We start from the raw sequence: 14,390 nt of genomic DNA on the forward strand, positions 1-14,390 counted from the left end.
AGCTTTTTTTTCCATCAAAAGTGTACTTTGTTCTGATGGAAATAGAAAGTTATTTAGACACGTTATTTAGACAAGTTATTTCTGTGAGCCTACTCATGTAGCACGCAGCACGTAAAGGATTCATCTTTATACTGTGTATGTACCATTGTAGCCTATGTGACAGCATGGGCAACGTCATTGATGCTACAACCCATAGGAATCAAATCAAATGTTATTTGTCACACGCTCCGAATACAACTCAGTTGACTACTTTAAAATGTCGGAAACATGATGGAAGCCCTCAATGGCGCTGCCCATGCTAAGACAGCCTTTTGGCTACCAAATGCCTCTATCATTTTCTATGGCTCTTCACTGCAGAGAGCGAAAGAGAGAGGGGAGTGGGTAGGGCCGTTGCGAACTAGTAGGTAAACGTTTGAGTAATTCTCCGCGCGCTGGGCATGATTGCACAATTGGTCCCGTGGAGGGGTCCCAAGCCCTACAACGAGAAGAGACAAGCCCATGAGTTCCCAGAAAGCGCCCATGCGGTGCAGCCGGAGCAGAAGGCAGGTCCAAATATTTCAACTTGTATTTAGAAATCCGTGATTCCTCTCTGATTTCGCCCGCAGTTGCGCATTTCAGAGGGGAGCCGCAGCGGATGCCCCTAGCAGCAGCACTCCACGCATAATTTATTTATTCATTCATTTCCTATCACCAGTGACTGCTGCCAACTGAATGCGTCTGAGTGGTTGAGGGATAGATAGCTCTTTGTTTTCGTCCCCCGCCGCCCTCTACTTGCTCCAGAACTTCTAACCAAGCTGACTAAGGATGGACGGGAACCGAACCATCGACCCAAGCTGCAGTGGAAAACCTCCCGTGGCCATCGACATCATTCTCAGTGAGTTGAACCGCTCGTCTAGGCCCGTAGCTGCGCTTTCCATAACTAGCCAACGATAACTTTTTAGCTGCCAAGTGCCGTTAGTTTCTCCAATCTGCCAGCTACTTTTTTCTGACTGATTGATTGCGCTTGTCCTGTAAACATTGAAAAGGCATTGCCAATTTGCCACCAGGTCCATGGGCTATTATTAAACACACATTCAAGTTGGTTACATTCTAGGTTAGTTACATTCTAAGCTACGTTAGCTAAATTTCCATCCAATTGATGACACATTTTCATACGAATATTCTAAAAACCGCACGAAAACAATGCTACCATTTATTCGAGATGTTTCTATCAAATGGACTTGTTGTGGCTAGGGTACTAGGGGGTAACTAGCCCCCACTAAGAACAATGTCTATTTACTGACACAAAAAACAAATGTTGGAGAGAAAAAATTGGTATGTGGATGAAGGTCATGCTTCCGCGAATAAACTATAAATGGAAATAAATGGCTACAGTTTACACTTTTTAGTTATTTCATGAAATGTTGTTTTTAGAAAATAGATGTTTTTTTTAAAGTACCGGGGGGCAGTTACCACTATAAAATTATGGGATAAGGTTTCACAGAAGTGTTAAAATCCATTTAATCAGTTTTATTTAATAAGTAATATATAAAAGCTAAGTCTAGTTATCTTATTTTAATGATTTAAATCAAATATGGGGGGAAATGGCACATGTCACCATTAATATCCGCAGTATGAGGAGAGTTAATATATCTCACCTGCTCTGCTATTGCAGGATATCTCACTTGCTCTGCTATTGCAGGATATCTCACTTGCTCTGCTATTGCAGGATATCTCACTTGCTCTGCTATTGCACAATATCTCACCTGCTCTGCTATTGCAGGATATCTCACCTGCTCTGCTATTGCAGGATATCTCACTTGCTCTGCTATTGCAGGATATCTCACTTGCTCTGCTATTGCAGGATATCTCACTTGCTCTGCTATTGCACAATATCTCACCTGCTCTGCTATTGCAGGATATCTCACTTGCTCTGCTATTGCAGGATATCTCACCTGCTCTGCTATTGCAGGATATCTCACCTGCTCTGCTATTGCAGGATATCTCACCTGCTCTGCTATTGCAGGATATCTCACTTGCTCTGCTATTGCAGGATATCTCACTTGCTCTGCTATTGCAGGATATCTCACTTGCTCTGCTATTGCAGGATATCTCACTTGCTCTGCTATTGCAGGATATCTCACCTGCTCTGCTATTGCAGGATATCTCACCTGCTATGCTATTGCAGGATATCTCACTTGCTCTGCTATTGCAGGATATCTCACTTGCTCTGCTATTGCAGGATATCTCACTTGCTCTGCTATTGCAGGATATCTCACTTGCTCTGCTATTGCAGGATATCTCACCTGCTCTGCTATTGCAGGATATCTCACCTGCTCTGCTATTGCACAATATCTCACCTGCTCTGCTATTGCACAAAATCTCTCCTGCTCTGCTATTGCAGGATATCTCACCTGCTCTGCTATTGCAGGATATCTCACCTGCTCTGCTATTGCAGGATATCTCACTTGCTCTGCTATTGCAGGATATCTCACTTGCTCTGCTATTGCAGGATATCTCACCTGCTCTGCTATTGCAGGATATCTCACCTGCTCTGCTATTGCAGAATATCTCAGCTGCTCTGCTATTGCACAATATCTCACCTGCACATTCATTCTCTTTGTTCTTTCTTTTATGTTCCCTTTCCATACAATCCATTTTGTAGTGGTGGAAAAACGACCCAATTTTCATACTTGAGTAAAGGTATAGACACCTTTTTTTAAAGAAAATGACTCGTAAAAGTTAAGGTCGCCCAATAAAATACTACTTGAGTACAAGTCAAAGTATTTGGTTTTAAATGTACTTAAATATCAAAAGTAAAAGTATAAATCATTTAAAATGTGTTATATTAAGCAAACCAGACGACACATTTATTTTTATTTTTTTAATTTACGGATAGCCAGGGTCACAGTTCAACACTCAGACTTAATTTACAAACAAAGCATTTGTGTTTAGTGAATCTGCCAGATCAGAGGCAGTAGGGATGTTCTCTAACTGCATGTAGCTCAGGACCTGAAGCAAGGATATGCATATTCTTGATACCATGTGAAAGGCAATACTTTGAATGTTGTGGAAATGTGAAGTTAATGTATGAAAATATAACACATTAGATCTGGTAAAAGATAATACAAACAAAAAAAACATGCGTTTTCAAAAATGTTTGTTTTTCATCTTTGAAATGCTAGAGAAAGGCCATCATAATATTGTAGTTTAGGCGCAATTTAGATTTTGGCCACTAGATGGCAGCAGTGTGTGCGAAGTTTCAGATTAATCCAGTGAAGCATGGCAGTACTGGACAATATTTTGAATCAAGTATGCCCAAAGTGTTCCGAACTGGTCAATTGATACATTTTCAAGTACATAACTATAGAGAACATACAAAAATTATATGGCAATACAACGTTAACATTTACACACTCCCAGGAATGTCATACATGATGGATCATTAGCTTATACACTAACTTTCACACATCTAGATGGCCGGGCAGGGTGGGTGTGGAGCCAAAGACAGCAGGGGTTCAAACTGTAGATCCCAGTTCCTACATTTGAATAAAAACATGTATTTTATCAAACAAAACTATGCTACATTTTATCTCTGGGACCCTCAGGATGAGAAGAGCAAGATTATGGAATGTAAATACATTATCAGGACATTTTTTGTTGAGCAAGAGCAGTAGCAGCCTGGTAGTGTCGGGAAAATAATTTGGTGACATCTTGTGGTCTTAATGTGAATTACAGGGTGGGGGCAGTTACCCCAGTGGGCTAGTTACCCCTAGTACCCTAGACGTTTGTGTGTAATACAAGTCCATAAAATTTACTTTTGCAGTTAAATACCCATGTATCCAATTAAAAATTGTTCAAATGGGTTTGCTTCGCATTTTCAACTTATCGCTTTGTCACAAAATGTTGCGTTATATAGCGACTGTGCCCACAAGGTTCACTTTATGTGTTTCCGTTTTCTGTAACCATATTTTTAGTTCACATTTGGTTAGAATTTTACTTCGATATGATGGTTATGATATCAATATTTGCGCATAAAGGTGTTACCGCCACAATTTCTTGCATAATTAATTCTGCAGACACAAAAATATCCCACCTTGTATTTAGTTTTGTCAACATTTGGAAAGTTTACGAACAAATGTGCTGTTTCTATCAGGCCTGTGGTGAAATTCTTTGTCAGATGTGTACTTTCCTCACAAACAGGCTGAATGGAAACCCAACCTGGACTCAGGGATAGACGTAACCTAGTAGATGTAAATCCGAGACATTTAATTAGTATGTTATGTTTTGTATGGTATGTATTAATTTGGGCTAACTGCCCTTTTATCAGTGGGCTAACTGCCCTTTTATCAGTGGGCTAACTGCCCTTTTATCCAAAAGTAATTTTGAAACTGACTGAAATGTGTCTTCTGCATTTAACCCTTCCCCTCTGAATCAGAGAGGTGCGGGGGGCTGCCATAATCGACATCCACGTCTTTGGCGCTCAGGGAACACTGGGTTAACTGCCTTGCTCAGGGGCAGAACGACAGATTTTTACCTTGTCAGCTCAGGGATTCGAAATGGAATGGCTGCAATGAAACAGTGCACATGTAACAGTATAACTTTAAACCGTCCCCTCGCCCCGACACGGGCGCGAACCAGGGACCCTCTGCACACATCAACGACGGTCGCCCACGAAGCATCGATACCCATCGCTCCACAAAGGCCACGGCTCTTGCAGAGCAAGGGGCAACACTACTTAAGTCTCAGAGCAAGTGACGTAACTGATTGAAATGCTACTAGCGCGTACCCGCTAACTAGCTAGCCATTTCACATCCGTTACACTCACACACAATAAGATTATTTATTGATGTTTAGAGGCTTGATGATGTCTGAGGATGGTTGAACCACAAAACTATGGTTTTAAGGGTTTCATCACACCACATTACCCGTGGCTGGCCACACACTGGTATGTAGCCTATAGTGTGTATCCTGGTATGTAGGCCTACTTACATTCCTAAAGTATTGTCACGCAAAGTAGTTTTCCTCTACAGCACCCCGCGGTTACAGTAGGAACAGTATCAATAGGATGTGACGGATGCTCTTTTTGGACGACATAACTGTTGGTCTGACCAATAGCAGGCAGGCATAACATGTGTGTACTGCAGATCCACCCATCCCTGACGTTTGACCGCATGGTCAACAGTCCTTCATCCTACCCCTGCTCTGCATCACTCTGGATAATCTGACTTCTGAATCCCGTCTTGGTGTTGATATAGTGTGTTGGAAAGGAGGGTGCATTTTCCTCCCTAATGGCTAAGTTACAGTAAGCAGACCCTTGATCTAAAGAAGCAACAATTTCATGACACTGTTAGAAACACATCTGTAACTCGCTGGAGTGGACTGAAACACAATCCTCTACCCATCCCTCGCTCTTCTCTAATCATGTCCTTATGGGTATGTCTCATCTCCCTCCCCCATCCCTCCCCTCCTCTCTCTCTCTCTTCTCTAATCATGTCCTTATGCCTCTTTCACAAACCAAGATGCTCTCCCAGAAATCATGGAGCAAGCACTTCCTTCCCCCACTTCCCTAAGGAATTAACATGATCCACACACACCCACACAGCTGTGAAGAGTACACGGCCCAAAGCTAAATAGCTAATCAAATGGCTACCCAGACTACCTGCATTGACACGACAATGGGCCGCATGATCCGTCACGGTATCTTGGTGCATTCAAATTGCCATCGATAAAATGCAATTGTGTTTGTTGTCCGTAGCTTATGCCTGCCCATACCATAACCCCATCGCCACCATGGGGCACTCTGTTCACAACGTTGACATCAGCAAACCGTTCGATGACACGATGCCATAAACACAATCTGCCATCTCCCGGTACAGTTGAAACCGGGATTCATCCGTGAAGAGCACACTTCTCGAAGGGTGCCACTGACCATCGAAGGTGAACATTTGCCCACTGAAGTCAGTTACGACGCCAAACTGCATTCAGGTCAAGACCGTGGTGAGGATGACGAGCACACAGATGAGCTTCCCTCAGATGGTTTCTGACAGTTTGTGCAGAAAAACTTTGGTTGTGCAAACCCACAGTTTCATCTGCTGTCTGGGTGGCTGGTCTCAGACAATCCCGCAGGTAAAGAAGCTTGATGTCTAGGTCTTGGGCTGGCGTGGTTATACGTAGTCTGCAGTTGTGAGGCCGGTTGGACATATTGTAAAATTTTCTAAAACGACGTTTAGAGAGAAATGACGATTAAATTCTCTGCAACAGCTCTGGGGGATATTCCTGCAGTCAGCATGCCAATTGCACACTCCCTCAACTTGAGACATTTGTGGCATTATGTTGCACATTCTAGTGGCCTTTTATTGTCCCAAGCACAAGGTCCACTTATATAATGATCATGCTGTTTAATCAGCTTCTTGATATGCCACACCTGTCAGGTGGATGGATTATCTTGACAAAGGATAAATGCTCACTAACAGGGATGTAAGCAAATATGTGCACATAATCGGATATATTTTTTGTTGTGTGTGTGTATGGAACAATTCTGGGATCTTTTATTTCAGCTCACGAAACAACACTTTACATGTTGTTTCTATTTTTGTTCAGTATATTTGCATACACTTCAAACAGATATACCTCACCAGACATGCCACTGTGGATTTCTTCACTGTACCCAAACCAAAAACAGATTTAATGTGTCGCTCAGTTATGCATTGAGCCGTGTCATCGTGGAAAGCTCTGCCACCAGTGGTTGCTCAGGCAAAAAACAAGTTTAGCTTTAAAAAATGGATATAAGATTTTTTTTTAAATCACAGAGCCTCTCCTATTTTTTTAAAGATCTAATTTACCTGTATATAATAATTTTGATTAATTATTAGTATGTATATATGAATAGTGTGGAAATAGTATTTATTGTCTGTTGGTGTCTTTCGTAAATGAATGTAATATCTTATGTTGGTCTTCTGTATTACTATTCTGTACTTTGTCATGTATTTGTACGTTTTTTTTATTTGGACGCCAGGAAGAGTAGCTTCTACATGTGCAGTAGCTTAAGGGGATCCTAATAAACTAAACGGAACATTGCCTCGGTTCTCCCTGTATATATCCATGTTATTTTTTACTTGTTATTCATTATTCACTGTGTGTGTGTTTACACACCTACTCATTCAAGGGTTTTTCTATATTTTTTACTATGTTCTACATTGTAGAATAATAGTGAAGACATCAACACTATGAAATAACACATCATGTAGTAACCAAAAAAAAAGTTAAACAAATCAACATTTATTTTATATTTAAGATTTTTCAAAGTATCTACCCTTTCCTTGATGACAGCTTTGCAAACACTTGGCATTCACGCAACTAGCTTCACCTGGAATCCTTTTCCAGGTGAAGTTCCCACATATGCTGAGCACTTGTTGGCTGCTTTTCCTTCACTCTGCGGTTCAACTCATCTAAAACCATCTCAATTGGGTTGAGGTCAGGTGATTGTGGAGGCCAGGTCATCTGGTGCATCACTCCATCACTCTCCTTGGTCAAATAGCCCTTACACAGCCTGGAGGTGTGTTGGGTCATTGTCCTGTTGAAAAACAAATGATAGTCCCACTAAGCACAAACCAGATGGGATGGTGTATCGCTGCAGAATGCTGTGGTAGTAATGCTGGTTAAGTGGGCCTTGAATGTCACCAGCAAAGCACCCCCACACCATCACACCACCTCCATGGTTCACGATGGAAACTACACATGCAGAGATCATCCGTTCACCTACTCTGCGTCTCACAAAGACATGACGGTTGGAACGAAAAATCTCAAATTTGGACTCATCAGACCAAAGGACAGATTTCCACTGGTCTAATGTCCATTACTTGTGTTTCTTGGCCCAAGCATGTCGATTTTTCTTATTGGTGTCCTTTAGGAGTGGTTTCTTTGCAGCAATTTGACCATGAAGGCCTGATTCATGAAGTCTCCTCTGAACAGTTGATGTTGAGATGTTTGTTACTTGAACTCTGCAGAGCATTTATTTGGGCTGCAATTTCTGAGGCTGGTAACTGTAATGAATTTATCCTCTGCAGCAGAGGTAACTCTGGGTCTTCCTTTCCTGTGGCGGTCCTCATGAGAGCCAGTTTCATCATAGCGGTTGATGGTTTTTGCGACTGCAATTGAAGAAACGTTCAAAGTTCTTAATGTTCCTTATTGACTGACCTTCATGTCTTAAAGTAATGATGGACTGTTGTTCCTCTTTGCTTATTTGAGCTGTTCTTGCCATAATATGGACTTGGTATTTTACCAAAAAGGTCTGTATTCTGTATACCACCCCTACCATGTCACAATACAACTGATTGGCTCAAACGCTTTAAGAAGGAAGGAAATTCTACAAATTGAACTTTTAACAAGGCACACCTGTTAATTGAAATGCATTACAGGTGACTACCTCATGAAGCTGGTTGAGAGAATGCCAAGAGTGTGCAAAGCTGTCAAGGTAAAGGGTGGCTACTCAAGAATTTAAAATAAATCTATTTTGATTTAACACTTTGTTTTGGTTACTACATGATTCCTTGTGTTATTTCATAGTTTTGATGTCTTCACTATTATTCTGCAATGTCAAAATAGTAAAAACAAAGGAAAACTGTTTAATGAGTAGATGTGTCCAACCTTTTGAATAGTACTGCATATATCATCTTAACTCTTCATGAAAATGATCCATAAGTAAGCATTTCACTGTTAGTCTAAACCTGCTGTTTATGAAGAATGTGACTAATAACATTTTGTTTGACATGGCTGTCTGCAGACATGTATACAAGTGTATTTGTGTATGTGTCAGTTTATTCTAAGTTAATTGTGTGGCCAGGGGTACCGGCGTTTGCATGTGTGAGTTAGTTACTCTGTGTTTGGCAGACGGGATGGTGCTGTTTTTGATTTCCTGTTCACTACTTTTCATTGTCTTCCTGTAAACACCTCGTCTGTCTGTCTGTCTATCTTTAGAGTTGGACATCTTTGGTATCATCCTGTACTCAGTGCTGACGTTCATGGCAGCGGTGTCCATGCTGGTCTACATAGAGGAGTGTTGGTACATCTACCGGAAGGTTCCCTCCCACAAGAAGAGCGCCATCATCTGGGTCAACGGGGCAGCGCCGGTAAGAACACACTGAAGGCAGCCTTTAATCTGGTACCTACTGGTACTACTGCTATGTCCCCCTACAGTAGAAACACATGTGGTAAGAACACACTGAAGGCAGCCTTTAATCTGGTACCTGCTGGTACCTACTGCTATGTCCCCCTACAGTAGAAACACATGTGGTAAGAACACACTGAAGGCAGCCTTTAATCTGGTACCTACTGGTACTACTGCTATGTCCCCCTACAGTAGAAACACATGTGGTAAGAACACAGGTTAGGAAGACTGCATTGTTAAAGTATCCAAACTAAGGCTGTATGTCTCGGCTGTGTGTGTCAGGTGATTGGCACCATGTCCTGTCTGGGGATGTGGATTCCCCGAGCCACCATGTTTACTGACATGACCTCCGCCTGGTATGTTACTCATCCCTCCCTCTTTTCCTCTCTCTCTCCTGTCTTTCATTTTCTCTATGTATCAATTTTTCTCTCATATTGTCTCTCTCTCTCTCTCCCATCCTATCCTCTTTCCTCTCTTCCACCTTCTATCTCTTCCTGTGTCTGAGTGGATCTGGGGTTCTCTTGATCTCAGACTCCTTCTGTGACAGACAGGAAACCCATTAGAGAGCAGGAAGACATACCCTGTGTCAGCAAAACCTACAGAGATACTAAAGACACCATTACAATAGTGTGTGTAGATCTTTCCAAACCCATCTCTCCCTCTGTCTATCTTCCCTCCTTCACTGCTTGGCGTTCTTGATGTGTGGAACATGTTTGTGCCTGCCTCCACAGCTACTTTGCGATCGTCGTGTTTAAGTTCCTGGTGTTAATGATCGAGGAGGTGGGGGGTGACGAGGCGTTTCTACGGCGAGCAGGGAGGAACAAACTGAAGATCAGTACTGGTCCCTGCTGCTGCTGCTGCCTCTGTCTACCCCATGTTAACATCACACGGTAACACACACGGTTTAGTAGTGAAACTATCTGTATTGGTTCAGGCCCCAACAGGTTGAATGTACCCCCTGGCCACTCACCCTCGTATGGGTCCATATAGAGACATGTCAGAAAACATTATCACCCCAAATATGCCCCCTACTGGTCATTGCACCCTATAGGACATGACATATTACAAAGTCATACTAATATGTTAAATATATGTATACAATATAGATATGAAATAATGTTGATAGAATGTTTTCATCTGTTTTTCCTCCAGCCGGAGTTTGTTCCTGCTGAAGTTGGGGTCGTTCCAGTTCGCCCTGATGAAGGTCGTCTTCACCATTCTGTCAATCATCCTCTGGACCAATGGCAACTTCAACGTTACAGATGTGAGTGTGGGGCGTCAACACACGCATACCTACAATCACACACACGGAACCATATTCTTTACAAACGCACACACTCACTCACTCACTCACTCACTCACTCACTCACACACACACACACACACACACACACACACACACACACGTAACAGTGTTGACTCTGTCCCGCTCATCTCCATAACCTGGGCTGGAACCAGGGACTATCTACACACACATACACTCCCAACGCTGTATGTGTTTCAGACGGCGGTAACGGGAGCGTCTATCTGGATATCCCTGGGAGTGGGGGTCCTGACCATCATAGCACTGTGGCCTGTAGCCATCATGTTCATGCATCTCAGGACCGTGCTGCGCAGCCTCAAGATCATTCCCAAATACGCCATGTACCAGGTGAGATTACACAAGCACACGCTATGTAAGTGAGCCAATCAGAGGAAAGAGGTAAAGCACGGCTCTCCAACCCTGTTCCTGCAGAGCTACTGTCCTGTAGGTTTTAACTCCAACGCTGTTCCTGGAGAGCTACCCTCCTGTAGGTTTTAACTCCAACCCTGTTCCTGGAGAGCTACCATCCTGTAGGTTTTCACTCCAACCCTGTTCCTGGAGAGCTACTGTCCTGTAGGTTTTAACTCCAACCCTGTTCCTGGAGAGAGACTCTCCTGTAGGTTTTAACTCCAACGCTGTTCCTGGAGAGCTACCCTCCTGTAGGTTTTAACTCCAACCCTGTTCCTGCAGAGCTACTGTCCTGTACGTTTTAACTCCAACGCTGTTCCTGGAGAGCTACCCTCCTGTAGGTTTTAACTCCAACCCTGTTCCTGGAGAGCTACCATCCTGTAGATTTTCACTCCAACCCTGTTCCTGGAGAGCTACCCTCCTGTAGGTTTTCACTCCAACCCTGTTCCTGGAGAGCTACCATCCTGTAGATTTTCACTCCAACCCTGTTCCTGGAGAGCTACCCTCCTGTAGGTTTTAACTCCAACCCTGTTCCTGGAGAGCTACCATCCTGTAGATTTTCACTCCAACCCTGTTCCTGGAGAGCTACCCTCCTGTAGATTTTAACTCCAACCCTGTTCCTGGAGAGCTACCCTCCTGTAGGTTTTCACTCCAACCCTGTTCCTGGAGAGCTACTGTCCTGTAGGTTTATACTCCAACCCTGTTCCTGGAGAGCTACCCTCCTGTAGGTTTTCACTCCAACCCTGTTCCTGCAGAGCTACTATCCTGTAGGTTTATACTCCAACCCTGTTCCTGCAGAGCTACTATCCTGTAGGTTTATACTCCAACCCTAATCTAGTGCACCTGATTCTAATAATTAGCTGAATCAGGTTAGTTACAACTGGGGTTTGAATGAAAACCTGCAGGAGGGCAGCTCTCCAGGAACAGGGTTGGAGAACTCTGGTATACAGTAAGGCCCACCTCAACCAATCAGAGGTCAGTTAATACCCTGAAACAGAAAATGATACCATGTGTTAACTCATGCTGAGCACAGTGTTTTTATGTTTTACCCATGATGCTGTGCAGCTGGTGCTAGTGCTGAGTCAGCTCCAGTCAGCCATCATCAACATCCTGGCTATGATGGGAACTATCGCCTGCACCCCACCATACTCCTCTCAGGCCAGGGGATACTGTGAGACTCATCTCCATCCATCCCTTCATCACTATATCCCTTATTAAACATACACACACTATCCTCACAGGCTAGAAGATACCATAGGTGACCTCTCTCTCCCCCCTCTCTCTGTCCCCAATCTTTCTCTCCCACGCCCTCCCCCCCCCTCTCTCTCCCACCCCCCCCCCCTCTCTCCCACGCCCTCCTCCTCTCTCTCCCCCCTCTCTCTCCCATCTCTCCCCCCCCTCTCTCTCCCACGCCCTCCTCCTCTCTCCCCCCTCTCTCTCCCATGCCCTCCTCCCCCCCTCTCTCTCCCACGCCCTCCTCCTCTCTCCCCCCTCTCTCTCCCACGCCCTCCTCCTCTCTCTCCCACCCCCCCCCCCTCTCTCCCCCCGTCTCTCCCATCTCTCCCCCCCTCTCTCTCCCACGGCCTCCTCCTCTCTCTCCCATCTCCCCGCCCTCTCTCTCCCACGCCCTCCTCCTCTCTCTCCCACGCCCTCCTCCTCTCTCTCCCATCTCTTCCCCCCCTCTCTCTCCCTTGCCCTCCTCCTCTCTCTCCCCCCTCTCCTCCCCTCTCTATCCCACGCCCTCCTCCTCCCCCCCTCTCTCTCCCACGCCCTCCTCCTCTCTCCCCCCTCTCTCTCCCACACCCTCCTCCTCTCTCGCCCATCTCTCCCCCCCTCTCTCTCCCACGCCCTCCTCCTCTCTCTCCCATCTCTCCCCCCTCTCTCTCCCACGCCCTCCTCCTCTCTCTTCCCCCTCTCTCTCCCATCTCTCCCCCCCCTCTCTCTCCCACGCCCTCCTCCTCTCTCTCCCATCTCTCCCCCCTCTCTCTCCCATGCCCTCCTCCTCTCCCTCCCCTTGCCCTCCTCCTCTCTCTCCCCCCCTCTCTCTCCCACGCCCTCCTCCTCTCTCTCCCCCCTCTCTCTCCCATCTCTCCCCCCCCCTCTCTCCCACGCCCTCCTCCTCTCTCTCCCATCTCTCCCCCCCCTCTCTCCCCCGCCCTCCTCCTCTCTCCCCCTTCTCTCTCCCACGCCTTCCTCCTCTCCCCCCCTCTCTCCCCCCCTCTCTCTTCCACGCCCTCCTCCTCTCTCTCCCCCCTCTCTCTCCCATCTCTACCCCCCCTCTCTCTCCCACGCCCTCCTTATTTCTCTGTAGTGATGAGTCAACAGTTGTTAATCCTGGAGATGTTCATCATCACCTTGGTAACCCGCCTGTTGTATCGTCGCCAGTACGAGCCACTCCCTGACGACGAGCATGACGACGACCACACTAAGATTGTTCTGTCAGCCGAGAGAACTCTGGCATAGCGTGACGGAGAAAGAAACTGTGTGTGTGTGTGTGTGTGTGTGTGTACGCGCGTACGTTTAAGGGAGAATTGTGTGGGATTAGGATCCATTGGAGAATACTGATATATTCTCACATGTGTATATGGACTAAACTGACAGAACACAATGGATGACCTGAGCTTGTTGTGTTCTGTTACACTGAATTGTGCAATAAGAAATCAGTTCAGTACTTTTCTTGGTGAGCAAAGTGGTTGAGGTGGATCATAATTCTTCACCTCTCAGCCAGTGTGTTTGGATGTGATAGTGTTGCTGTTATGTAACTGTAATATATAAGAATGATTTCAGAAATGTATTTTCATCACAAGTTATACGTTTTGCCATTGTGAACTTTGTACTGTATCATAATGATCCATTTATAATGTATACATTTTTTAAAAAACGTTTTAATTTGAGGATTTTATATTTTGTCATTTGTTTTTCAGTAGGCATGCACACCCACACACGGGTCTGGGTTAGGGTGGGCAGATTAGTTGTAGAGGAGAAACCTGTATTTGTTGCAGTGGCATGATTGACAGAGTGACACTGAGCAGCAGTAGCCTACATTGACCACATTTGGGTAAGGTTATGCCAACATTACCAAGGTCACTGACAGATCACCACAGCTCGTTGTCCTCTCATCCTCTTCAGATCTCTATCTTGTGGGATCTGAGTAATCACAACAACCCAGATACAGGTTTAGATTAGAAGTCCGGGTAAACATACAGTACCAGTCAAAAGTTTGGACCCACTAATTCATTACTATTTTCTACATAGTAGAATAATAGTGAAGACATCAAAACTATGAAATAACACATATGGAATCATGTAGTGAACAAAGTGTTAGACAAATAATGCGATATTTGAGATTCTTCAAAGTAGCCACCCTTTGCCTTGATGACAGCTTTGCACACTCAGCATTCTCTCAACCAGCTTCACCTGGAATGCTTTTCCAACAGTGTTGAAGGAGTTCCCACATATGCTGAGAACTTGTTGGCTGCTTTTCCTTCACTGTGTGTTCCAACTCATCCCAAACAATCTCAATTGAGTTGA

The 14,390-nt window shown here is 44.7% G+C and overlaps 1 protein-coding gene across 1 annotated transcript; it reads left to right on the forward strand.

Annotated features, from left to right (window-relative positions):
* The first annotated feature begins 274 nt into the window (after positions 1-274).
* On the forward strand, positions 275-13,753 carry LOC129858998 (organic solute transporter subunit alpha-like). Its single transcript, XM_055928287.1, has 8 exons — positions 275-874; positions 8,959-9,110; positions 9,431-9,504; positions 9,880-10,038; positions 10,301-10,412; positions 10,653-10,799; positions 11,925-12,030; positions 13,171-13,753. The coding sequence occupies exons 1-8, from the start codon at positions 805-807 to the stop codon at positions 13,320-13,322; spliced, it is 972 nt and encodes a 323-aa protein (XP_055784262.1). The 5' UTR covers positions 275-804; the 3' UTR covers positions 13,323-13,753.
* The last annotated feature ends 637 nt before the right edge of the window (positions 13,754-14,390 follow it).

Source organism: Salvelinus fontinalis, chromosome 7 (genome assembly GCF_029448725.1).
Source record: "Salvelinus fontinalis isolate EN_2023a chromosome 7, ASM2944872v1, whole genome shotgun sequence".
In the NCBI taxonomy this organism is placed as follows: Eukaryota; Metazoa; Chordata; class Actinopteri; order Salmoniformes; family Salmonidae; genus Salvelinus; species Salvelinus fontinalis.

Excerpts from the sequence above, each read along its gene's own strand:
- LOC129858998 (XM_055928287.1), top strand. The coding sequence starts at position 805 with ATGGACGGGAACCGAACCATCGACCCAAGCTGCAGTGGAAAACCTCCC. Across the intron at positions 875-8,958 it reads GGCCATCGACATCATTCTCA|AGTTGGACATCTTTGGTATC; the intron begins GTGAGTTGAACC and ends GTCTATCTTTAG. Across the intron at positions 10,800-11,924 it reads CCAAATACGCCATGTACCAG|CTGGTGCTAGTGCTGAGTCA; the intron begins GTGAGATTACAC and ends GATGCTGTGCAG.